We start from the raw sequence: 27438 nt of genomic DNA on the forward strand, positions 1-27438 counted from the left end.
ATTTATACGGCGGGTGGCGGAACCTTCCAGAGCTCGCCACGGCTCTCCAGAACCTTCCTCCGCCCCGGCCGCCGCCTCCGCCAATCCTAGCGCCGGCCGGCCGCGCCCCGCCAGTGGGGGGACGGGTCTGCGTCACGTGAGCGCACACAACCCTTCCCCCGCCCCTCCCCTCCTAGAGAGCGTAACCGTCGCGGAGGCCACGCCCCTCCTCCGCCCGCACCCGTGGGGTGGGCGGGGACAGAGGCGCGCGCTGGGCGACCAACGGTCGCAGCCCGTCAGGCGGGACCAATGGTTGCGGCCCCTCCGAGCGTTCTCGCCCCGCCCCCTCGTCGGGGCGGGGCTAGGCGCGAGCTGAGGTCTGAAATCTCAATTTCCAGGGCAGGCGCCCTGTCCGTCTGCGTCCGCGAAAGGAACGGGGGGACTTGTGGCGCCCGAGAGGCGAGCGCGCTTATCCCAGCACAGGCTCCCCTGGGCTACAGCTTCGTCGGATGCATGCAGTGGAAAATACAGTGGGGAGATTTATATACACGGAGAACGCGAAACAATGGGTGTCGCCATGTACACTGCAACATACACACTGCATCGTACACACCGTACACACTGCAACATACACACTGCAACCAGAGTGACCAGGAAGCAGCAAGGGGGGGGACACCTTTCCCAGTGGTAATCCACCTGGGCCATTTCCAGCAGTTGATAAGAACGTCTGAGGAAGGGGGGGGGGGAATAAACAAGGGGAAATAGTTTTACTTTGTGTAATGACCCATCCACTCCCAGTCTCTAGTCAAGCCTCAGTTAATTGTGTCCAGTTTGCAAATTAATTCCAATTCAGCAGTCTCTCGTTGGAGTCTGTTTTTGAAGTTTTTTTGTTGAAGAATTGCCACTTTTAGGTCTGTAATCGAGTGACCAGAGAGATGGTAGTGTTCTCCGACTGGTTTTTGAATGTTACGATTCTTGACATCTGATTTGTGTCCATTTATTCTTTTACGTAGAGACTGTCCAGTTTGGCCAATGTACATGGCAGAGGGGCATTGCTGGCACATGATGGCATATATCACATTGATTAGATGTGCAGGTGAACGAGCCTCTGATAGTGTGGCTGATGTGATTAGGCCCTGTGATGGTGTCTCCTGAATAGATATGTAGGCACAGTTGGCAAAGGGCTTCATTGCAAGGATAGGTTCCTGGGTTAGTGGTTCTGTTGTGTGGTGTGTGGTTGCTGGTGAGTATTTGCTTCAGGTTGGGGGGCTGTCTGTAAGCAAGGACTGGCCTGTCTCCCAAGATCTGTGAGAGTGATGGGTCGTCCTTCAGGATAGGTTGTAGATCCTTGATGATGCGTTGGAGAGGTTTTAGTTGGGGGCTGAAGGTGATGGCTAGTGGCGTTCTCTTATTTTCTTTGTTGGGCCTGTCCTGTAGTTGGTAACTTCTGGGTACTCTTCTGGTTCTGTCAGTCTGTTTCTTCACTTCAGCAGGTGGGTATTGTAGTTGTAAGAATGCTTGATAAAGATCTTATAGGTGTTTGTCTCTGTCTGAGGGGTTGGAGCAAATGCAGTTGTATCGTAGAGCTTGGCTGTAGACAATGGATCGTGTGGTGTGGTCTGGATGAAAGCTGGAGGCATGTAGGTAAGTATAGCAGTCAGTAGGTTTCCAGTATAGGGTGGTGTTTATGTGACCATCGCTTATTAGCACCGTAGTGTCCAGGAAGTGGATCTCTTGTGTGGACAGGTCCAGGCTGTTGCCAACTTTGTCCACATATCTATTCAGGGGACACCATCACAGGGCCTAATCACATCAGCCACACTATCAGAGGCTCGTTCACCTGCACGTCTACCAATGTGATATATGCCATCATGTGCCAGCAATGCCCCCCTGCCAGGTACATTGGTCAAACTGGACAGTCTCTATCTAAAAGAATAAATGGACACAAATCAGGAATTATAACATTCAAAAACCAGTCGGAGAACACTTCCATCTCTTTGGTCCCTCGATTACAGACCTACAAGTGGCAATTCTTCAACAAAAAAACTTCAAAAACAGACTCCAACGAGAGACTGCTGAATTGGAATTAATTTGCAAACTGGATACAATTAACTTAGGCTTGAATAAAGACTGGGAGTGGATGGGTCATTACACAAAGTAAAACTATTTCCCCATGTTTATGCCCCCCGCCCCACTGTTCCTCAGACATTCTTGTCAACTGCTGGAAATGGCTCACCTTGATTATCACTACAAAAGGTTTCCCCCCCACTCTCCTGCTGGTCATAGCTCACCTTTCCTGATCACTCTCATTACAGTGTGTATGGTAACACCCATTGTTTCATGTTCTCTGTGTATATAAATCTCCCCACTGTATTTTCCACTGTATGCATCCGATGAAGTGAGCTGTAGCTCACGACAGCTTATGCTCAAATAAATTTGTTCGTCTCTAAGGTGCCACAAGTCCTCCTTTTCTTTAAACATCAATGTCGCTGAGTACGCCCACTCGTGAAAGCCACGCCCTTCATATCACCCTGGTCCTGGTGGGGTCCCTCTAGTAGGGGCGGAGCCAGGCTCCCGGAAGGAGCAGCCTGGAGCCCCTCCCACACAAAGAGCACCCATCACCTAGGGTCCCACAGCCCCCCCAGGAAGCCCATCACCCTGGGTCCCACAGCCCCCCTTCCCCACCAAGATCACCCATCACCCTGGGTCCCACAGCCCCCCCTCAAGGCACCCGTCACCCTGGTTCCAAAGCCTCCCCCCCACCAAGGGCATCCATGGCTGGATCCTCTGTGTTTTAAGGTTATAAAAGGACTCAGGGAGGGGAGAGACAGGCACAGGATGTTTGGGAAGGGGAAGGCCAAGGTCAAAGTAACCGAGCTTGGCAGAAGGCTGCATGTTACATCACGCAAGCCAGAAGGGCTCGAGAGGGGCACACAGGACTCTGACCCCAGCCCAAAAGGTGCTGCAGAGTAGTGAGGAAACAGGCAGGGAAATGCATGCAGGGCTTGTGATTCTGATACAGATCTGTGTATTTCTCAAGCGATTAAGGGAAGACAATGCTGCCTATGACCCCTGTGCAAAGTCTAAATGTGCGTTTCATGCTTTATGCCAGGCACCTGCCCCCTGAGAGAGTTACGTGGTGAGCCGCCAGGCTCACGCCTGCAGCTGGAGTTCTGCGAGTACTCAGCACTAGTTTGCGATGCTGGCGCTGGTATGGTCTAAGCCAGAAGTGGGCAAACTATGGCCCGCAGGACCCTGCTGCCCAGCCCCTGAGGTCCTGGCCCAGGGAGGCTCATCCCCGGCCCCTCCCCTGCTGTTTCCCCTCCCTGCAATGCTCTGGGCGGCGGGGATGCAGAGCCGCGGCCTGACCCGGTGCTCTGTGCTGCACGGTGGCGTGGCTGGCTCCAGCCGGGCGGCGCGGCTGCCTGTCCTGGTGCTCTGGGCGGCGCAGCTGTAGCGCTGCCAGCCGCCGGTGCTCCAGGCAGTGCGGTAAGGGAGCAGCGGGGGTTGGATTGCGGGCAGGGGAGTTCGGGGTGGTGGTCAGGGGGTGGAGGCGTGGATAAGGGTTGGGGCGGTCAGAGGGCGGGGAACAGGGGGTGTCACGGAGTCCCTGGGCGATGCTCTGGAACTGCTCCCCATGAAGCCAGTCAGGACTCTGGGGAAGTCTCCTCTCTGGGAGCAGCCTGTCTGCAGGACACACAGCTCACCCGGCTTCCACCTTCCTGGGTCTGACCTCGGAGCATTCAGCATCCTCTGCCCCTCCGTATGCTTCCCACAGCGAGTCCGCTCAGGCGGGGTCCTGGGGAAGCCAGAGGGTCCTGCCCCCCAACTCCGCAGTCAGATGTGACTCTCAGCCAGCCAGTAAAACAGAGGTTTATTAGATGCCAGGAACATGGTCTAAACAGAGCTTGTAGGTGCAGAGTACCGGACCCCTCAGCTGGGTCCATTTTGGGGGGCAGTGAGCCAGACAACCACATCTGCACTTCGCTCCATGTCCCCAGCCAGCCCCAAACTGACTCCCCCTCCAGCCCCTCCTCCTCTGGGCTTTGTCCCTTTCCCGGGCCAGGAGGTCACCGGATTTCTTTGTTCTCCAACCCTTTAGCTCTCACCTTGCAGTGGGGAAGGGCCCAGGCCATCAGTTGCCAGGAAACAGGGAGTCGGCCATTCTCTGTGTCCAGACCCCTGCACACACCTGCCCTCTTTAGGGCTCTGCAACGATCACCCTTATCTCACCCCCTAGATACTTAAGCAATGCCTAGGGGAAACTGAGGCACCCCCACAGTATTCAGAGGAAACATTAAGTACAGTCCCGCTTCGTCACAGGGGGGTTGAATGGGGGCAGGGGTTCTGGGGGGGGCAGTCAGGAAGGAGAGGCGGGGTTGGATGGGGCGGCGGCCGGCAGTCAGGGGCAGGAGTTCCGGGGGCGGTCAGGGAGAAGGGGTGGTTGGATGGGGCAGGGGTCCCGGGGGGGCAGTCAGGAACGAGAGGATTAGTTGGATGGGGTGGCGGGGGGCGGTCAGGGGTGGGCTGTCTGGGGGCGGTCAGGGGCTGGGGGGGGGTAGATGGGGGTGAGAAGCAGGGGGGGTCGGACATGGGGCGGGGGCCAGGCCATGCCTGGCTGTTTGGGGAGGCACAGCCTCCCCTAACAGGCTCTCCATACAATTTTGGAAAGCCGATGTGGCCCTCAGGCCAAAAAGTTTGCCCACCCCTGGTCTAAGCTCTCAGGACAGGCTAGAAGATAGAGGGTCTGTGCACCAAAAGTACGCCTAGGGACCTCAAGCCAGGGTCACTGCCTGGACTCTGTTCAGACCCCAGTCAGAGACTTAAAACACACAGGATCCAGCAGCTGGTTCCCCCTCCCCAGCAGTCCAGTGAGTAGCCAAAAGAAGACCTCTGTCAATTCCTTGGAGGGAGTAGAAGATAGATCAGCTACTGTGGCCCAAATGGACATTGGCCTCTCTGAAGAGATTGCCAGCAAAGGGCCAGTTAGTACCAGTTGTGATGGGAGGGTCCTCTATCCTCTGGGAAATGGAAGGAGACCCCCAAACGAGGGCCACTGAAGGGCCATCAGAAGAGAACAATTTATGGCCCCTGCATGGGGCTGCCATGGTACCTCTGTCCCTGACATTTCCACAGATCCATTTGTCTACAAATTTTTCTAGACATATGTTCTGATCATTTTCACACACTTTTTGCTTGTTGATCCCCTCACCCCGCTCTTGACCATTGGCTGATACCAAATAAGCAACAGGAGAGCTGGCAAAGAGTAAACCAAGTGTGGGAGGCAGCGTGGCTTGTCAAGTGGAGCACAGGGGACTGGGAGCCAGGACTCCTGGGTTCTGATGCTGATTGGGAGGGATCATGGTGGTCTAGTGGTTAGAAAAGAAGATTGGAAATCAGGATTTTGGGAGTATTTTTCATGGTTAGAGCAGGGGACTGGGAACCAAGATTTTTCCCAGTTGGACTGCTGGCTCACTGTGTGACCTGGGGCAATCCGCATCATCTCTGCCTCAGTTTGCCTGTCTGGAAAATGGGCGTAATTGTGGCAAGAGAGGTGGGTGAGGTTTGTGTAACATGTGTCAAGCACTCTGTGATCCTCTGATGAAAGGCCATGTGTCATGGCCTAGTTGTGTGCTGGCTAACCAGCCGGATGTGTGGGGTAAAACAGGTGTTAGCCCACTTCACTAGTGGTAACACTGGTAATTCCTGGCTCTTATCGAGCTTCTCATCAGCAGAGCTCAAAGCATTTGACATAGGAATTCAGCATTATGAAGGGGCATTACAAGGGGCTGCTGTCCTTCTGGCTCAGGCAGATTTGGACAGGCTTTTCAGACTGCAATGATCTCTTTGGGACAGAAAGCATGGCCCAGAATCTGAGCTCAGTTACACCAGGGCAGACCCATTCATTTGCACCAGAGTAACTGAGCTCAGAATCTGGCCCCTTGCTTTCGTACTTAAGTGGCTACCACATCCTCTGTCCTGCGATGCCCGAGCTGACCTGCCTCAGCATGGGGAAGGAGGAAGGAGGAGCTAGTTGGCAGAAAATGTTTAGAAATACACGTTCTGCTGCTGGAAGATGATGCACAGTGATTTCATTTCCAGCTTTCCAGGATGGAGAAAGCCTGCCAGGAAAGTGATGGGTTGGTCTCAGAAGTTACTGCAGGAAGAGCTGGAGGAGTGACAGGCCAGGAAATACCCTCTTTGGGCCCAAATGGTCTAACTCATGCAAGAGCAGTCTGGTTATTGTGGGGAGTGAATTGCTTGCACGTGCCCTGGCCTTGGGAAACACTGGTTGATCACCAGGACAGCAGGTGAGGGGAAGGGGCCAGGCTTGCTCTGGGTATGGCAAGTTCAGTGCAAGGTTAGATATTCGTAGATTCCAAGCCCAGAAAGGACCATTGTGGTAATTTAGTCTGACCTCCTGTATCGTACAGGCCAGAGAACTTCCCTGGGTTTATTTCTCTTTGAACTAGAGCAGATCTTTGAGAAAAATATCCCATCTTGTTTCAGAAGTTGCTAGTGATAGAGAATCTACCATGACCAGTGGTTAATTACCCATCTGCTAAAAATTTGAGTTACTTCCAGCCATTGGATTATGTTAGCCCAGGGGTGGCCAACCTGTGGCCCCGGAGCCCCATGCGGCTCCTTGTACAGGCACCCACTCCGGGGCTGGAGCTACAGGTGCCAACTTTCCAGTGTGCCGGGGGGGTGCTCACTGCTCAACCCCTGGCTCTGCCACAGGCCCCACCCCCTCCCCCTGAGCCTGCAGTGCCCTCGCTCCTCCCCCGAACCTTCTGCACGCCACAGAACAGCTGATCGGGAGGTGTGAGGAGGGAGGGGGAGGCGCTGACCGGTGAGGCTGCCAGTGTGCGGGAGGCGCTGGGAACGGGGGGAAGCTGGTGGGGGGCTGCTGACGTATTATTGTGGCTCTTTGGCAATGTACACTGGTAAATTCTGGCTCATTCTCAGGCTCAGGTTGGCCACCCCTGTGTTAGACCTTTCTCTGCTAGATGGAAGAGCCTGTTATCAAAGATTTGTTTCCCATGTTAGTACTTATTGGCCATTATCATGTCAGCCCTTAACCTTCTCTTTGTTAAGCTAAATAAATTGAGCTCTTTGAGTCTATCCTTTAAGGCAGGTTTTCTGATCCTTTGATCATTCCAGTGACTCTTCTCTGAACCCCCTCCAATTTATCAACATCCTTCTTGAATTGTGGGCACTAGAACTGGACACAGTGTTCTAGGAGAGGTCAAACCAGTGCTGGGGTCAGAGAAGCAATGATCTAGAGGAAGGGGGCTGGGAGTCGGCATTCTTGGGTTCTATACCTGATTCTGAGAGGGGAGTGGCGTCTGGTGGTTAGACCAGGCGGGCTGGGAGTCAGGACTTACATAAGAACGGCCACACTGGGTCAGACCAATGGTTCATCTAGCCCAGTGTCCTGTCTCTGACAGTGGCCAGTGCCAGAAACTTCTGAGATTTAGGGACACCTGAAGCATGGGGTTGTGTACCTGACCATCTTGGCCATCGATGAACTATCCTCCAGGAACTTATCTCATTCTCTTTTTGGACTCAGTTTTACTCATGGCCTTCATGATATCCCCTGGAAGCACGTTCCACAGGCTAACTATGCATTGTGTGATGAATGCTGCCTAGTAAGGTTGTTCTAGGTTCTATACCTGGCTCTGGGAGAGGGGTGGGTCTAGTGAATAGAACATGGGTGGACCAGGAACAGGACTCCTGGGTTCTATCCTTGGCTGTAGAAGGGAGTATATCTGATAGTTAGAGCAAGAAACTGGTCATCTCTGCAACTCGAGTTAAAGAGATCAGATACCATAGTGATGGGCATGGTATAAGAACTAGGGAGAGGAGACTGGAAAGGGCTCAAGGAGGGAAAGAATTGATGAGTGAGGTGTTGAGGTGGGTAATTTTGACCTCATTGCTCTGGTAGTTGGAAAGGTCAGAGAGGATCTTTGGGTTGCAGGCACCTGGCCTGCAGACCCAGCCATCTCTGTCTTCCCAGGGCGATCCCTGCAGCAGGTTGTAGGTTTTTTTCTTCTTCTCTTTGCAATGCACAAGCTTGGCTGTCTTGCGCCCAAGGTTTTCACCATCTCGCATGTGGGTGCAGAGCTGCGTCTCCAGGGGGTGTGGGCTCTGAGTGCCAGGGCTTGCAACCTTTCACCAGCCTTAAAGTCGCTTTGAACAGAATGTGACCAGGGGAGCAAAATGCAGAGATGTGGCTGGGGGGAGGGAGAAGGGAGGGAAGGTGAAGCCACAGCAGCTTGGTTAAACAAAACACATTTTTAAAAGTGAGACGGAAACAGAGACTAGGGCTCATGGGGTGGGAAAGTGACCCTTAGCTAACCATAATATTGTCAGCATGTAGTTTCGGGCAGTCTCTTTCTCCTTGGTCACTTTATCTGACTGACTCCCACCTCTGCTGTTCTAACCCCTAGACACCACTCCCTTCCCAGAGCTGGAAATGGAACCCAGGAGTCCGGACTTCCAGCCCCCTGTTTTAATTGGACACCCTGCCCTACTATTAGGCTATAAATCCCAGCCTCACCAGCTCTGTTTGTTTGATACAAATGTTACAGCGAAACAAATAGACAGGTGGCTGTGCACATGTCTGAAAACAGTTCTCTGGTGCCTTGGGCAGTTGCCTCCGTTGTCTGCAGCAGTTTCATACATAAAGGGATTTGATCACTCCTTCTGTTGAGCCTTACCAAGCTTGGCCACCCATTGGCTTCAAGGAGATCTGTGACTGTCTTTGGATCCCATTAGCACTGTCCAGTGTAACGGTGTCAATCACTTCTGGCTCCTGTTAGCCTTGTGGAGCCAGCCCGGCTAGGGAGAGCAAGACAGATTCTACTCCAAAGCAACAGATTTGTTGAACAAGGCCCAGACCCTCAATGGGTCCCTAACTCCCTTTGAGAACCTGGGCCTCAGGACTTGCCTGCACTGAGGATTTATTTGGCAGTGTGTCTCTAGCGATAGCTATTCTGCAGCTGGCCACGTGGACTCTCTTGTTCTGCTTCTGCAGTATCTTTTCCCGGCCATTTCCCCAGGCAGACAACCCCTTAACTGCAACCTCGGTGTGAAAATCACTGTGGACAACAGTACGCTAGAGGGGTCACTAAGAGCACAATCTGAAGACAACAGCACTGCATGGTTTTAAATCACGACGGGATCTGCTCTAGTTCAAGTAGGAATCACTCCGGGGCAGGTCTCTGGCCTGTGTTATACAGGAGGTGAGACGAGATGATCACACTGGGCCCCTCCGGCCTTGGCATCGTGAACCCCAAGGATTTGCATTCCTGGCGAAGACGCAGAATAGCCCAGCTTGACTCTCAGATCGCAGGGCTAGTTTATGAGATCAGAAATGGAAGTTGGCCCTGCAAATTGGAGCCATTGAGGCAATAAATGTGGAACCCCTCAAGGGCAGCTTTAGAGTCACTCTGCAAGGCAGGGTTGTGCATTAGCCTTGCAGATTTGAATCTAAAGGGAGGAAATGCACTAAGCAGGAGATCCACTGGCAGTTAGCTTGGCTGCATATCCTGGTCTGTATTACTGGTCAGCTAGTCACACAGGTGGCTGAATATGACAGAACCCTCCCCATTCCCTTCCTCCACTACACTGTAGCCACTGGAGCTGCCTTGCCTCATTGTCTCTCTGCTGAGAGTCAGAACTCCTGGGTTCTATTCCTGGCTCTGGAAGGGGAGTGTGGTTTAGTGGCTAAAGCAGAGGTGGTGTCCTGGGAATCAGGACTCCTGGGTTCTACCCCTGGCTCTGGGAAGGGAGTGGAGTCTAATGGGTGAGAGCAGGGAGCATCCTGGGAGTCAGGACTCCTGGGTTCTACCCCTGGCCCGGGAAGGGAGTATAGTGGTTAAAGCAAGAAATGGGAAGACCCTGCAGCTGTTTTTTAAGCCAAGTTTAGGAAGAGCATGTGCTAATTTGCAGGGCAAAAGTAGCCAAGGCTGGCGGCTCTGTCAGTCACTCCCTGCATGACTGTGAGGAAGACATGTCGCCACTCTTTGCCTCGGTTTCCCCATGAATACAACTGGGGTGTTTGTGAAGCTGACTAACTGATTGAAAGACCATTTTGGAGCCTTGCCGGTAAGGGGTTATTATAAAGAGCCGAGTATTATTCCATTTTGTAATCCCATTGCGTGGCGTGAGTCACTGAGGTGCAGTCTTGGGAGTGCCGGAGCAGCTAAACTAGACAGACGTTTTGCAGCTCACTAGGGCAGCGGTTCGTTTAATTAATAAAAACTGTAGTGCAAGATAAACCCAGGAAGGTGCTGACTTTCCACTGGCACCATCACTGCAGAGAGAAAACCACATTCGCTCAGGCAGAGGAGCGCATTAGCTTCTCCTCTGAGTCGCAGCCAGTCATGCTGAAAATCAAAGCTTGACAGAATTGGATTTCTATATAATTTAGACGGAAAATATTGATGTTTATTTTTAAGCATTTTTTTAGACTTTCATCAATTAATTTTCACAGTTGTGAGAAATTATGGGGAGGGCAGACAATTATCTAATGCCAGTCGACACGGAGATTCAAAAAGTGAAAGCTGTATAGATGGTTAAAACACAAATTGTCACCACCACATGCCAATATATACAAAGACAGCAGCCTTACGTCAACACACAATACCTGCTTTTACTAGTCATTCGCTAGTCATTTGTAAGAAGCCTAATTCAGAAGTCTAAATCACTGGCTTTTGCCTCTAATAAATTCTCAAGCAGCATGTGTCTTACTTTGCCCCTCTGCCAATTTCAGTTATTAGCAATGGAAATATTTTTTGTAGGGTTGTGCGTCTGGTGAAATTGCCATTTACCAACAAAAATCTAATCCTCCCAAGGCTCTGACTGTAAAGAATGTAGAGATTTTCATATCATGCCATGATCCTAGGCACGAAAGGGGGTAGGCCAGGTCTGGGATGGGGACAGACCTCTTCTGGCTGTGGTGAATAAAGGGATCTGATGGGCAGTAGGAGGTGCTGGGCTGCTGGAAACCTCACATCCTGCCATCCTGTTTATAGTTAACGCCCAAGACTTGGGCTGTTAACCGCTGTCTTCGCCAGTTTCCAACAAGCCCATTTCTGTCCCACCACTCTCAATTTCCTCCTGTGGTTTCACAGGGAGAGAGTACTCGTCACTACTTGTGTTGTTGCTGTGCACTTTTAAACAGCTGTTGTGGCCCTTATCGAGAGGTGGCTGCATTTTGGTGACTTCTGCAAAGCATCCTTGGAGCCACTGAGATGACAGGTGCTGTGAAACGATAAGAGCATATGCTTTGTTTTCTCCGGCTGTCACAGGAGGGAGGGAGTTTTGAAGTTCAGCAGCGAAAAGCAAGCACCCAAACTGCAGACCATGGATTTAAAAAATCAACAGGCTAGTCTTTAGAAAGACAGTAAATGTAAGACCCACGCATATGTTACTACATTCATCCGCCTCTCTCCTCTCCTCCACCTCCCCAAAAAATCTGGGTTGATCGTAGGATCTCAGCCAGAACCTGAGCAAGTGAAATTCCTTAGGGGTTAGTGTAGAACTAGATTGGGTAACCCCCTTCTGGCTCATTGCCTTCCAGATGTTCCTGCAATAAGCTGAGCTGGCTCAGCAGCCCCCGCCCTATCCGTGACAGCCCCCAACAAGTTGGAGTTAGCTGAAGCTCAGGGGGCCTGGGCAGGCATGGATAGGAGCATGAATAACCAGCAAGTTCGGTCCTGCACATGGGACCACATCCATTTGTGGGATGCTCCAAACACAGGGTTAGGCCTTCGCTACAGGCCTAGGGCAGGAGAGGGAGGCAACACTTGGCCAAGCACAAATACCTGGCACAGCTGCAGCAAGGGCATAAGGCTGGTTAAGGAGGTGGGCCCAGTCCTGCCTCCTTTTAGGAGTTGGATTTGGGCCAAGGTTAACCAGGTGGGGCTCACACTGGGTACTCTGAACCCTTCCTTCCACTACTGGGGCTTCCACCGGCAGGAGGGATGTTGGGATCCTTGCCCACTTCCCCTAAGCTTCCAGAAGGCGCTGGCTGCCTCTCACATGGTAATTCCCTCCAGACGCTCCCAGCCTGCACCCATATGAGTCACCAGGCTGCCTTGGTGCATTTCTTTCAGGGTGGATTTGATTTAAATCACGAGTCAGGAAAACTTGATTTAATCATAGATTTCTACACAAAAGTGCATTCTTGTTGGTTGTTATAACCTTAATACATATTCTTCACAACTCAGAGCTAGATGTAGGTTTCATTTTTAGAAGGTACACACGATACATTTTTAAGGGACTTATTTTGAAAACTTTAGATTAGTTTTACAGCTATATGAGAAAATGAATGATTGTTTGGCTATTTCATGTACCAAAAGTAATAGAAGCAGATAGTTCACTGCCCAATGACTTCATAAATATCTCCAGTTCAACAGGTTAATCATTAATATTTGGAGGATTTTCTTGCCATGCTGTATTAAGAGAACACCACCAGACAGACATTTAAATTGTTTTATTTAACTAAAACAACGTTATGTATTCTGGATTTTTTTCGTCAACAGCAAACATAATATTTTAACAAAAAAAGCATATGAATTTTTGAATTTAGTTAAACATTCATGTTTTTAAAATCAGGTTTGTTTTTGTTAAAATTGTTCTTAACTAAAATAGTTAATGAAATATTTAAAAACACAAAAACAAAAATTAAATGGACTATTTCAGCCAGGTCAACATGAGAAACTTAAAATATTGGTTTCTGCAGCTAACTCAGTTGTCTTCACCTTTATTTCCTGTTTGTTCATAATCAAAAAGGAAAACAAACTTTCCTGCTTTTTCAAGTCCCAAACGATTTCTCAGTTTGGAATGAATTAGTCCAAAGGAAGAAAATATTCTTTCTACACCAACAGAAGTTACTGCTGTTAAAGTGAGATGATCACTTCAACAGTCTCTGAATCCAAGTGCTTAAGTGACTTCCACCAGTTCACTGGTGTGACTTTCTTTAAAACATCATCAGCAAACATTTCTTGAATGGTTCTTATTCCCAAACTGGGCCTCTTTAACAGCCTGCTGCCATTATAGGTTTTCCCCCTTCTAGCAAGAGAATGGTATGGTAAATCTCAAATTAATGAAGGCTACACTCAGAAAGACCTCAAGACTTCTGGAATATGCTGCTCAGTTTCACTTTTGTTTCTATTGCCTGCCCCTCCCTTGCATTTATCTCCAGACTTCTCCTTGGCCAGATCTATTCCGACCCCAACAATCTTTTATTCATTGAACTTTTTGAAACTTTGCACTTTAAGAGAGAGGTAAGGGATTGACTCTGTGTACACAAATTTGCAGAGGAACAATAGGGCTGATGTCTGTTATTTCTCACCTCTATATATTATTTATTTTAAAACATGTTTGCTGTTAACAAGCATGTTATCTCTGGAGACACAAATCCACAGTTTGAGAACTGTAAAATTAAGCATCTCTGATGGCATCTTCTAGACTGAGCACTGAGTCCCATTAGGTAGATAGAAAGAATAACCTGAATAATCTATACAGAAGCCCCTGGAACCTCATAAGATTGGGTCCCTAGTCCATGAACTATTGGAACTCATTTACAAAACTGTTCTTAAACATTACATGAATATATTATCTCATACTATAGAATTTATAATCCCTGTTCCATGATGAGATATATTTGAGCTATAATGTATCTATCTTTAGATAGTTTTTTCCTCAAAAAGCATTTTATCAAAAACATACAATTAAAAAAAAAAATCATTGATTTTTATCCACCAGGATTTCTTTGCCTGGCTCTGCTTCCTCTGTACCTTCCCCACCCGCTGTGCCCAGCGGGTAGCTGAGTCTCAGGGTGTCCCTACAGCTGGCTACGCCCTGCGAGAGCACAGATCAGCAGGTGACTTAGTGCTGGCTCAAACAATAGCAGGAAGGAACCAGGTCCTGGTTCCCAGAATCATGCCATTCCCTCCCCAAACCCTTCCCATGCTTTCCAGGCCCCTCCCCCACAAACCCTCCCTGTGCCCTTCCGGCCCTCCCTCCTGCCAGTTCCCCCCCCCCCCCCCCAAACCCTGCCAATGCCCTCACGGCCCCCTCCCCCACAAACCCTTCCTGTGCCCTTCCGGCCCTCCCCCCCCCACCAGTCCTGCCAGTTCCCCCCATGTCCCCCAAACCCTGCCAATGCCCTCACGGCCCCCTCCCCCACAAACCCCCCCTGTGCCCTTCCAGCCCTCCCCCCCCCAGTCCTGCCAGTTCCCCCCAGATCCCCCACAAACCCTGCCCAGGCCTTTCCGGCCCCCTCAGACCGGCTGCAGCGGCCCCCTGGCCAGAGGGACCAGTCACCAGGAAAGCGGCACCATGGCGCTGGCAGGCAGAGACAAAGGCTATTCCGCGGCCACCTGGCTGAGTAGCGGACCCTTCCGTGTTATGGCCTCCGCGCCTTCTGTCTTGATTGGCTCCAGGCGGGCAAAGCTCTGAGGGGATTGGCGCGCCGTTCCGTCATTCCCGCCCACCTAGCTGGCTTCCGATTGGCCGGAGCCTTGTCACGCGCTTCAGTTTCCATGGGGACGCTTGGGGCGGGCTCGCAAGCGGAGGGGCGGGACGTGGAGCCCCCCGAGCTCTGATTGTCCGGCTCTCGGCGGCTTGGCTCCTACAATTGGCTGTTCTGACTGGTCGGACCCCGCCCCCCAGGTGAGAGTGGGGACGAATCACGTGAGGGGAGCGGGTGCCAGGCGGCGGCGGTAGCAGCAGCGGCTGGAGCGGGAGGAACTATGAAGCACTATGAGGTGAGGAGGCGGAGGCGGAGGCGGCGGCGGCGGCGGCCGCGGGCGCGGGCGCGGCCGCGCAACGCAACGCTCGAACGCAGGGGCCCCCTTCTGTGGGCCCTCACTCAGCCCGGCGGCGAGAGAACCGGCCCCCCAGGCTCCGCCCTGAGAAGCGGTGGGCGCCTACTGCGCATGCGCAAGACCAGCCAGACGGCGCTCTTGCGCACGCGTGGGATGAGTGGGCGGGGGAACAAGGCGTAAAGCGCGAAAAATGTGACGGAGAGGTGAGAGTGCGCATGCGCATAACTTATCTCTGGACGAGCAGGCGTATGCACATGCGCTCAGCGAATGATGTGGGTGGGAGGGTGAGAGCACGCGTGCGCACATGGTGGACAAGGGCCTGGGTGCGCATGAGCTGGGTGGATTTATATCGCAAGCAAGGGGGGGCTGCTGGCTAGAGGGGCAGATACCCCCCTCCCGCGCCCGTCTTTCCAAACCTGCCTGCCCTTGACTGTTGCAGGTGCCAGCTCCAGTAGCTTGCATGGACGTGCCCCTCTCTGCACGTCCCTTCCCCCAGCAGGGGCATCCCCAGAGTCACCGGGTCGTGCTGGCTCCACCGCTGCCTGAGCAGCCTCTTTTCATTCACTGCCAGCTAACTCACTAACAAGGCACTTGTCGCCCTCGGAACCATCCTCTGCGTGTGCGGAATTTAGTGCTGGCTTGACAACGCTGGGCGCCTCTGTCCCCTGAGCAGGGGCAGAACTGGCAGCCTCAGCGTACCCCCAGTATCTTCCCTGGCCAGTGTAGAGGAGGATTTGGGCTCCCTGGCTGTTTCGGGTCTTGTGGACACGTCAGATGGTAACTCACCATCTCTGTTGGGCTGGATTCCTGCTTATGTTCCCTTGAACCATCCAGTGTATCAACCCTGTGCCCTACCTCCGCTCCGCCCCCTTCAAATAGAAAGGAGGAGGAGTGGGTTTGTGTAATGATTTCAAGTCCAAGCACGGCTGTGGTCTCTAGAAGGAGATTTCTGCTCATGGGGTTATTTCTGGTGAAATGTGAACAGACTTTTACTGTAATAAGCATGAATGCCAAATATCCTATGGCAGTCTTCATAAAAGGTGGGCATGGCCCATTGGCTTTGATCAAAAATTTCCCCTCCCACAGCCAGAAGTGGTTGCATTTCAGTGGTTCTGGATGAATATAGTATAAGTGCTTTGGGGCGTCTTCCTTCCGAATAAAAGCTGCTTATATGAATGTAAAATGATTTTTATTCTTTCCTTAATTGTTTGAAAGTTCTGAAGTCCTCTGCTTTCAGAGTGACGTTTTTGGAGTGAGAGTGTAGACTACCCACCAACCTAGAAAACTACTTGAGCCTGTAAAGAGAGGCTGCTGAAATCAGCTTGGACAGCTATGGGGAGAGGAGGTCACAGCAATCCTTGCACCTGTCTTGTAAACAGATATATACCCAGATATGCAGGGCTATTAATATTGGCTGTAAGTACAGCTCTCTCAGCAAATTCAGTAGTTTGTCAAGTGCTTCACTTGGCAAACTGTCCAACCAGAATGTTGAATGCAGGGCATGAAGTAGGGGAAGATTTAATAACTCCTACATGTGCTCTTTTGATCTGGGAGGAGAATCTGGAGTGCGACAGACTATCCTGCAAACTGAACATTGTACTCCTGACTCTTCCCACCCTCAAGGACAGATGTGTGTGCGTGGACATGCTCTTCCTGATTCGCTGACAAGGGCAGAGCTGGTTACCTCATGCAGGTCAGCTCATGTCAGCTGTGGTCTTAACACCATCTATTTACCTCTATTGAAAATGGCAGCTGAACCTTTTATGGCTTTTAATGATCCCTGGCAGCTGTACTAATAAGGATACAGGTAGTTGAAAGCTGTAGGTGCACCTAGGGGTGAGATGACAACCACATGGTGAAAATTAAAAGCTACATAAAGAGGTGTAGGATTTGTGCTGCTCCTAGCAGTCTGGGCTGCTAGAGGGGACAAAGGTCTGCACCAGTGTGGACAGTTCTTTCTTTGCTTGTCTTACTGCCTTATCATAGCTCTGTGCCCTTTGGATCACCTCCCTGAGCATAGAAAAGGGAAGAACCATTTGTTCCCCAAAGCCTGGGGTTCTGGGATTTCCCTGGCAAGGAGGACTCCCCCAAAAGACAGCTGTATTTGCAGTTCAGAAAACAGGTACCTGTGCATCACATTCTGCCCACCCCAAGGAACTAGTTCAGGAATACTGGCTTGTGTCCTCGGACTGTAGATTGTCTCAGTGGGATTGCCACTAAACACCTTTTTATGTGGCTCCCAACCTATGTTAGTGGGCACCACGGAGCCCAGCAAACATGGAAGGGGGACGTGCAGGGACCTTTGGCACATAGTCTTCCAACGGAAGGATTCCACACCAAGGGAGAAATCGCCTGAGGCACCCTCTCTGTCGCTGTATCTCATGTATTTACAGTGTCAGCCTCTAGTTTCTAAGCCCTGATTTTACTCCCACCACGGAGGAGTTGGGAGAAATCTTGGAAAGGCTGCTTGGATTGGGTGTGGCGTGTGATCTGACTAATCGGACCAGGGCCTCTAAAGATACCACGGGAGCTCCTCATTGCTCTGCAGCCCTGAAGATGCTTGTCACTGTTCTAGACTAGTGAGTCTTGTTTTCCCTGTCAGTAGGAGTAAGCGACTCTCCCACCTGCACGTTACCGCGAGCAGAACATTCAGTAGGGGAGTGATAATGGAATATGGAGTCTTGTGCTCCTAGGTGGCTGGTTTAAATTCAGCCCTGGTTGGTAGTGAGTGAAAAAAATCTTATTTACTGTCTTATTGGCTTTTAGTGACCTGTGTGTGAAACAATTTCTTGGGTTACAGTCCAGTTCCCATGAGTCAAGCATCCATGTCACTGACCCCCATAGGGATACTAACTGGTGCCTTAGCTGACAGCCTCAACAGACAGCAATGATTCACAGATTCCAAGGTCTGAAGGGGCCACTGTGATCATCTAGTCTGCTTTCCTGTAGAACACAGGCTAGAGAAAGTCCCCAAAATAATTCAAATCAGCTGCAGAAAACTGACTTCCCTTCTCATCTCAAATAAAGGCTGAGGATATTTCCAGGAGAGGGAAGCTTGCACTGCCACTCCTGTTCAGGGCACATTTACAGTAGCACTAAACGTGCTTCATTAACAATTTTGTATTTAAAAACCTCAAGGTTCCTTTACTCTTGTTCTTACTGAGCACATGGCTGTGCTGGGAGGATCAGGGAAACCCACAGAAGCCAGTTAGGTAATGAAACCTCTGAAACACTAGCTCAAACTAACTTTTTTGTAAGAGATGCAAACTTTGAGCTTCCCTGAGAATGTGGAACTTGCAGGGTTATTGTGAGCTCTTTGGATCTTTTAGTTCTGTGTTTGTGCAGCACCTAGTACAATTGGGTCCTGGTCTGGGAGGACTAAGGCTGTGAGGTTCTGCCATAATAGAAATAATGTTTTGTGGTTGCTTTGAGCAGAGGGGATGTGTGGAGAGGGAGAAGAGCTTCCATAATGGTCCATTTGTGAGGACTTGTACTGGGTAGTCAGTAAAACAATCTGTATCGCTGGTTACTGATGAGACTCTTGAAATATATTGAATCTTGCTTCCTTCTTCAGGGTGACACTTTGGCACATCTCATGCTGCCTGTGTATAAATGGCATAAAGGGATCCCCCAGGCTAGCTTAGATTTTGCAATAAGTGTTCTCTCTCTCTCTCTCCTGTTATTGCTAAGGGTGGAGCAATATGACAGAGGCATGGTAATTGCTCCATAATTAAAGTTGCAGCTGACTTTGCATTTTTGGCCTTGCCATTAATATCTACCAAGTAACTTACTGTATGAGGTCAATGTGACGTTAAGTATAACTTTTCTACCAGACTGGCAGTGAATTGGATGGTGTTTCCATTTCAGAGTTCAAGAAGTCTTAATGTTTTTGCACCACTTTCTAGCAAAAAGCAGAAGAGACACAATTTGGCTTGCTGGACTCCCTTCAGTGAGACCTAGTGACCAAATCAAATGAGTTGATTTAAAATCTACTTTCAGGGGATTAGTAAGCTCTTACTCTTGAGTGTGCAGCTTTCAGTAGATTGCTGTTTGCCAGCCTTGGTCCAGATCATTCAGTGCTTGCTGGAGAACACTTAAGCTTTTCATTTTCTTAAAATGTCTCTAGCCCTTTTTCGTGCCAAGAGAGCTCAAAATGTAACCTAATTGTTAGGAAGTCTTGTAAATGGAAATGAGGTTTTCCCACTCAAAGGCACTCATGATGGGGAGACTTCCCACCTTGGTCGTGTGTGTGTGCGTGCGTGCGTAAAAACTAGTGCATCTCCGCTTAATGTCCTGTTTCTTGTACCAGTAGCGTCTTGTTGCTGCTGTGAACCACAGGGAGGGGGTGAGAACTGGGTGTGTGGGGTTGCTTGTTAGGCCCGCAGGAGGGGAGATGGCCCATTGAGCCTTGGGAGGGTTGTTATGCATGCACACTTGAGCTTTAGTTGGCTCTGTAGCCCCCTTGTGAGCCTTTTGATGGGAGACTCCTCTTCAAGCTGGATCGTCTGCTAGGGTCAGCTGGGCCTATCTCACCTAATCAGTTTGCTGCCATCACAGGCACTTTGGTCTCTCTTGGTCTCCTGAGGACTGAAGTGCTTTGGTCTAATTCAAATCATTGGGCTCAGTATTGCGGTATCTGAGTGAAATGGAATAGCCTGTGCTCTCCAGGTCAGACTGGATGATCTAGTGATCCCTTCTGGCCTGAAACTATGAAACTCTGCCTGGTCTGTGTTTTATCTTCTTGTGCCTTTAGAAAACAAGTTCTTCAGGACAGGGAGGCTGTCAGTTGGGCACATCAGACCCACGGCACAGCTGGATCTACCTCCAAGGAATTATAGAGGTGAAGCTGCCTGTGTGACTTTACCAGCTAATATTTCCAGTCGTCTGGAGCTAACAATCAATGCATTATCTCCCACTTCTGCATACTAATGTACTGCTGGCTTCACCTCTTTGACACAGTGTAAAGTAATGGCTGTTGTGGTAAGGCTGTCAAAGCGTATGGGAGTCAAGTAGTGGGGGGGAGGAGCAAGAGGGGGTAATCAGAATGATGTGACTTCCAAGGTTAATGCCTCATGACCAGCTAGAGGCGGAAAGAAGTGTTGTATCAAATCTCATTTGAAAGCTGATGGTCTGTGGATCTCGGCTTGCAAACAACATAAAGCACTTGTTACTAGGCCTGAATGTAGCAATGCATTATAGAGGACCAAAAATTAGGTGGGACAGTACACTTCCAGGAGGACAGCATATCCAGTATATAACATATATACATCTGATGAGCTGTGATAACAGACACTGACCTCCACGGTCTTTGGAGTCATCAGTTAGATAGCTAAGTTTAAACTCCCCAGCATGCCAAGGTCCAGTGCCTGGGTACTGGGAATCTTGGAGCTTCCTGCAAGGAGTTTCTTTGCTGAGCAGCCTGGGAATTAAAGCCCTGTCAAACAGTGTCACTTTAACAAACAACTGATGGCCCCTTAGCCTTTGCATTCCTCGAACAACTCCTCCCCTAAGGCAACGTTCAGGGTACAGCAAGGGTTTTAAAAATCTTTTAAAGAAAGAAAAACTGTTTAAGATGCCAAATTATTAATTGTGGAATTGGGTGTCTAACTCTACTCCAAATAAAAGAAGCAAAGGGTCTTTCAAACATTGACTCTATTCTCCTTTTTGCTGCTGTGTGAGGGTGTTAAGAGACCAACAGGCAGAATAAAAATCACTGCCCCTATTAGTCAGTTGGGATTCTCTTTTTTGGTATGTGTGGTGTCCTCATCTGCCCAGTTCCCCACTTCTTAGTAGACATAGAATCATAGAATATCAGGGTTGGAAGGGACCTCAGGAGGTCATCTAGTCCAACCCCCTGCTCAAAGCAGGACCAATCCCCAATTAAATCATCCCAGCCAGGGCTTTGTCAAGCCTGACCTTAAAAACTTCTAAGGAAGGAGATTCCACCACCTCCCTAGGTAACGCATTCCAGTGTTTCACCACCCTCCTAGTGAAAAAGTTTTCCCTAATATCCAACCTAAACCTCCCCCACTGCAACTTGAGACCATTACTCCTTGTCCTGTCCTCTTCTACCACTGAGAATAGTCTAGAACCATTCTCTTTGGAACCACCTCTCAGGTAGTTGAAAGCAGCTATCAAATCCCCCCTCATTCTTCTCTTCTGCAGACTAAACAATCCCAGTTCCCTCAGCCTCTCCTCATAAGTCATGTGTTCCAGACCCCTAATCATTTTTGTTGCCCTTCGCTGGACTCTCTCCAATTTATCCACATCCTTCTTGTAGTTTGGGGCCCAAAACTGGACACAGTACTCCAGATGAGGCTGCACCGGTGTCGAATAGAGGGGAACGATCACGTCCCTCGATCTGCTGGCAATGCCCCTACTTATACATCCCAAAATGCCATTGGCCTTCTTGGCAACAAGGGCACACTGTTGACTCATATCCAGCTTCTCGTCCACTGTAACCCCTAGGTCCTTTTCCGCAGAACTGCTGCCTAGCCATTCGGTCCCTAGTCTGTAGCTGTGCATTGGGTTCTTCCGTCCTAAGTGCAGGACCCTGCACTTATCTTTATTGAACCTCATCAGGTTTCTTTTGGCCCAATCCTCCAATTTGTCTAGGTCCCTCTGTATCCTATCTCTGCCCTCCAACGTATCTACCACTCCTCCCACTTTAGTATCATCCACAAATTTGCTGAGAGTGCAATCCACACCATCCTCCAGATCATTTATGAAGATATTGAACAAAACTGGCCCCAGGACTGACCCCTGGGGCACTCCACTTGACACCGGCTGCCAACTAGACATGGAGCCATTGATCACTACCCGTTGAGCCCGACAATCTAGCCAACTTTCTACCCACCTTATAGTACATTCATCCAGCCCATACGTCTTTAACTTGCTGACAAGAATACTGTGGGAGACCGTGTCAAAAGCTTTGCTAAAGTCAAGAAACAATACATCCACTGCTTTCCCTTCATCCACAGAATCAGTAATCTCATCATAGAAGGCGATTAGATTAGTCAGGCATGACCTTCCCTTGGTGAATCCATGCTGACTGTTCCTGATCACTTTCCTCTCGTGTAAGTGCTTCAGGATTGATTCCTTGAGGACCTGCTCCATGATTTTTCCAGGGACTGAGGTGAGGCTGACTGGCCTGTAGTTCCCAGGATCCTCCTCCTTCCCTTTTTTAAAGATTGGCACTACATTAGCCTTTTTCCAGTCATCTGGGACTTCCCCCGTTCGCCACGAGTTTTCAAAGATAATGGCCAATGGCTCTGCAATCACATCCGCCAATTCCTTTAGCACTCTCGGATGCAACTCGTCCGGCCCCATGGACGTGTGCACGTCCAGCTTTTCTAAATAGTCCCTAACCACCTCTTTCTCCACAGAGGGCTGGCCATCTACTCCCCATGTTGCGGTGCCCAGCGCAGCAGTCTGGGAGCTGTCCTTGTTAGTGAAGACAGAGGCAAAAAAAGCATTGAGCACATTAGCTTTTTCCACATCCTCTGTCACTAGGTTGCCTCCCTCATTCAGTAAGGGGCCCACACTTTCCTTGGCTTTCTTCTTGTTGCCAACATACCTGAAGAAACCCTTCTTGTTACTCTTGACATCTCTTGCTAGCTGCAGCTCCAGGTGCGATTTGGCCCTCCTGATTTCATTCCTACATGCCCGAGCAATATTTTTATACTCTTCCCTGGTCATATGTCCAACCTTCCACTTCTTGTGAGCTTCTTTTTTAAGATGTTTAAGATCTGCTAGGATTTCACCATTAAGCCAAGCTGGTCGCCTGCCATATTTACTATTCTTTCGACTCATCGGGATGGTTCGACATGACCTAACTTGTAATATTAAAACCTGACACAGCCCCCTTCAGTGTCTACATCCCAGAGAAACAAAGGGAACACACATTTCCCCTCTCTTCTCTGGTCACCTTGAAGAATGCTCTGGAGGAGTCAATTTTAATCTTTTCTGTGGCTGGAACATAATAGTTCTGGGATTTCTTGATGGAAGTGCTTCTTTGAAGCCTCTCCCCTAGCTGCTCTGCATCTGGCAGCTCCTGCTAATGCTGCTGAAGGATTAACCTGCTTGTGGGTTGCACTGGGATGCAACTTCAAAAGCCAGTGCAATGCCACTGCTCATGGAGAGCCATTGATGAGGCTAGAACTAATGTGGTAAGTGGCCCTAGGAATGCAGTAGAGTGATGAGACCTTTCAGGACAAACTCACAACTGGTATTACGTCTCCCAGAAACTTCAACCAACATCTCTGTCCTATTGTTAGCGTAGCCAGTCAGAAACTCTGCAGACCAGTATGGAATTTGAGATCAGACACCAGACTGGGAGTTAGGAGACTGGCTTTGCCACTGACACCTTATGTGCCAGTCATTTCACTGTCTCCTTGCCTCCATTTACCCATCTGTTAAATGGGGGTAACAGTACTGACCTTTGTAAAGTGTGCTGCGATCCCAAGATGTAAAGCCCCTCTAAGTGCCAAGTATTAATAGAATTTGGTTGGAGTTTTTGGGGTGGGATTGTCCAAAACTCTTGCTCTAAAAACTAACTCTTAAATTCCCCATTCCTCCTGTATCCAAAATATTGATCAGCTCCTCAGGGAGAGGAGCGATGCACAATGGATGGGATCCCACCTTGGCAAACGCAGGGTTCTGGGTTGATTTGTGATCCCCATGTGCTTCTTGGAAATCTACAAGGAGCAGGGTGCTTGTAAATATCAGTGCCCTGTTCATGGGTGGATATCGATCTGATGGAGCAGGTGGGCATGGTGCCCACAGCCAAACACGTTTATTTGGTCTGGCTTACATCTCTTCAGCTGATGCTGTTCTTTAATTCTATTGCCTCACAGCAAATAAAGATCAAGTGACCTCCCTTTCTGTGGTTGCCCTCAGTGCTCTGCTCCTGTCCATGCTTCATCTCTGATCCTCTTGCAGACACTAACAACAAGGGGTCTGGTGGCACCTTAAAGACGAACAGATTTATTTGCTCAAATAAATCTGTTAGTCTTTCAGATTTATTTGAGCAAATAAATCTGTTCGTCTTTAAGGTGCCACCAGACTCCTTGTTGTTTTTGTGGATACAGACTAACACGGCAACCCCCTGATACTTGCAGACACTCATACTGCCGGCAGAGGAGGAGGGTGCATTGTGAATAAACCTGCCAGCAGGGGTTTGGTAAACTTCAGGTGCTTGTTCCTAGCAGAGAGGTCTTGAATTGGGCAAATCAAAGGGCCACTCTCTCCATTGTGTTTTTTTTTTTTTAAAATAGGTGCTATAAACAGAAAGGTCTTTTCCTTGTTATTACTTCCCCTGGAACAGTTTATTAAACTGCACTTGTCACTATTCTGTTTCCTCTGCATTTCTTGCTGCTCAGACAACAAAAGTGATTTAAATCAGTTTGTGCTGTTCATACAGTCCTTTTCACCTTCAGGTGGCTAGTAGCCATGGCTGGGTTGCAAACACCACTGGTGACGCGCATTCTTAAAACAGTTGTTTGCACTTTAAAAGAAAATGTTTCCATGTGTATATATAAAACCTTGTTATCATATTTAAAATGTTGGGCCTTGTGTCAATGGCTGTTTCCTAAGTACTCCAGGCCAGGGGTTGTCTCTCGCTTGTGTCTGTAGAGCAGGGGTCTCAAAGTCCCGGCCCACAGGCCAGTTGCAGCCTGAGAACCCCCCCACTGTGGCCCGTGCACAGCTCCCATTGGCTAGCGGAGAGGGACAGGGATACCATCACTAGTTGCCGGGCAGTCAGCCATGGCAGGTGAAGAATTGTATAAAGTTGTATGACAGTTTTATTATTTCTAAGAAATTTGAAATAAAAAATACAATATAAACGTTTTCTTTTCTGAACACCACCTTCAGTGATGATATTGGCCCGCTGAGAGGATTTGAGGACTGGCACTCGCCCTAAGGTAAATTGAGTTTGAGACCCCTGCTGTAGAGTGCCTACCACAGTGGGGGTCTTATTCTTGCCTGGTGCTGTCGTACAGATCTCTGCCTTGCCTCTAGCGGTGCTACTACTCCAGTGATGTGGTGGGAAGGTTAGTGTGTAATTACTCCTCAGATCCAGATGAGGGTGTTGGAGTCTCTTTAGCACTAGGTCATTCATGTGTACGCAAGAGGGTGCTGTTGGCTCTTTGATGCCAAACAGATGTTTTTTGATTTATTCTATTTTCAGTTAGGTCCTATCCTGCCCTGGCTTAGCATGGTATTTAGCAGTCAAAGCCCTCCTGAAACAGGAGCCCAGCTTGATAAGCATTTATATAAACTGTAGAGACGGGCCTGGTTGTTGTTGTGGTTTTTTTTTTTTTTTTTTTTTTTTTTTTTAATGTTGCGACTTAATCGTGCTTTTGGCTATCTGCACCGCTTGGGATCAGCAGCTCCATAGAAAGCAGGATGCGGTTGAAGCTGGGGAGTGGACACAGCTGCCTAATACCAAAATACAGTCACACCTGGATTCTGACATCTTACAAAGCCTCTGAGCACAGTGTCGCCCCAGACACCAGGCCTGCCTCCTATTCTAGGGCCCATCTCTGCTGGCTCTGTCTTGTTCTGGTTTTCATACCCCCTGAAGGAGCTGCTGGCTGGTGAAATTGACAACTGACTGGCTGAGCTCACGTGCATATCAGGAATGCATCCTCCCCAAAAGCCTGTTATATGTTAACCTGCTGCTCTCGCCCACATGAGACCCCCCACTTCTGCAAGTGTCCTTGAGCCAGTCCTCTTGTGTCAGCAGAGTCCAGTTGGTGAGGCAGGCACCCTTTTGTCTTGCCCTGTCATGGTGCCCACTGAAATAATCTTGAGCATCGGTGGTCCAGGTGCTAGCCAAGAACTTTGGAGACCCCGTTTCATTTCCCTGCTCTGCAGCTGACTTTCTGCATGACCTTGGACAAGTCACTTAGTCTCTCTGTGTCTGAGTTCCCCATCTGTATAATACGGATAATGGCACTGCCCTGCCTCACAGGGGGACTGTGAGGATAAATAAATTGAAGATTGTGAGATCCTTGGGTACCATGGTAACAGGGCCAGATAAGTACCATAGATGTCTCCCCACCCCCTGTTTACTATGGATTTCAGGACTCTTTCCACAATCAGTTATGTGATTGCTCAGAAAGACCCTCTTGCTGGAAATTGTCTCTGGCTAAGGCTTGTGCCGGGGTTTCCATTATTGCTGCCCTCTGCAGAGTCATGCTCCCAAGCGAAGCTCCCAAGCTCTGCCAAGAGAAACACCTGTTGCTTGCTATAACTGGAGAGCCAGCACGGCTATGAAATAAACATCATACAGCACAGTATAAAAGAGATGCCACTGCCACTTCACTTCATGCAAAATCAAGCTCTGCTGTCAGTTGCAATAACCGCAGGACAATTTACGGGGTTGGATTAATGATTTATTTGGAGCCAGATATATTTTTTTTAAAAAAAGCCAAGCTTCAATTCAGGCACCAAAATAAGGGGCCTGGTTTTCAAAAGCACTCAGCACATGGGGCTGGGAGCACATTGGGTGCTGAACTCTGGCCTGTGGTCCTGTAAACTTTGCACATGATGTTTTGTGCAGCTACAAAGATGCATTGCAAATCTGAGGGCCAAATTCATAGAATCATAGAATATCAGGGTTGGAATGGACCTCAGGAGGTCATCTAGTCCAAACCCCTGCTCAAAGCAGGACTGATCCCCAATTAAATCATCCCAGCCAGGGCTTTGTCAAGCCTGACCTTAAAAACTTCTAAGGAAGGAGATTCCACCACCTCCCTAGGTAACGCATTCCAGTGTTTCACCACGCTCCTAGTGAAAAAGTTTTTCCTAATATCCAACCTAAACCTCCTCCACTGCAACTTGAGACCATTACTCCTTGTTCTGTCATCTGCTACCACTGAGAACAGTCTAGAGCCATCCTCTTTGGAACCCGCTTTCAGGTAGTTGAAAGCAGCTATCAAATCCCCCCTCATTCTTCTCTTCTGAAGACTAAACATCCCCAGTTCCCTCAGCCTCTCCTCATAAGTCATGTGTTCCTGTCCCCTAATCATTTTTGTTGCCCTTCGCAGGACTCTTTCCAATTTTTGCACATCCTTCTTGTAATGTGGGGCCCAAAACTGGACACAGTACTCCAGATGAGGCTGCACTGGTGTCGAATAGAGGGGAACGATCACGTCCCTCGATCTGCTGGCAATGCCCCTACTTATACATCCCAAAATGCCATTGGCCTTCTTGGCAACAAGGGCACACTGTTGACTCATATCCAGCTTCTCGTCCACTGTAACCCCTAGGTCCTTTTCTGCAGAACTGCAGCCTAGCCATTCGGTCCCTAGTCTGTAGCGGTGCATTGGATTCTTCCGTCCTAAGTGCAGGACTCTGCACTTGTCCTTGTTGAACCTCATCAGATTTCTTTTGGTCCAGTCCTCCAATTTGTCTAGGTCCCTCTGTAACCTGTCCCTACCCTCTAGCATATCTACCTCTCCTCCCAGTTTAGTGTCATCTGCAAACTTGCTGAGGGTGCAATCCACACCATCCTCCAGATCATTTATGAAGATATTGAACAAAACTGGCCCCAGGACCGACCTTTGGGGCACTCCACTTGATACCGGCTGCTAACTAGACATGGAGCCAT

At 49.5% G+C, this 27438-nt stretch overlaps 1 protein-coding gene across 1 annotated transcript in view; it reads left to right on the forward strand.

Moving 5' to 3' along the window:
* The first annotated feature begins 14671 nt into the window (after window positions 1–14671).
* Window positions 14672–27438, forward strand: part of TECR (trans-2,3-enoyl-CoA reductase) — a 47923-nt gene continuing 35156 nt past the window's right edge. The window contains exon 1 of the mRNA XM_074934751.1: window positions 14672–14762. Within this exon, the coding sequence (XP_074790852.1) occupies window positions 14748–14762 (15 nt within the window). The 5' untranslated portion in view covers window positions 14672–14747. The remainder of the gene's footprint in view (window positions 14763–27438) is intronic.

Source organism: Natator depressus, chromosome 20 (genome assembly GCF_965152275.1).
Source record: "Natator depressus isolate rNatDep1 chromosome 20, rNatDep2.hap1, whole genome shotgun sequence".
NCBI classification, from domain to species: Eukaryota; Metazoa; Chordata; order Testudines; family Cheloniidae; genus Natator; species Natator depressus.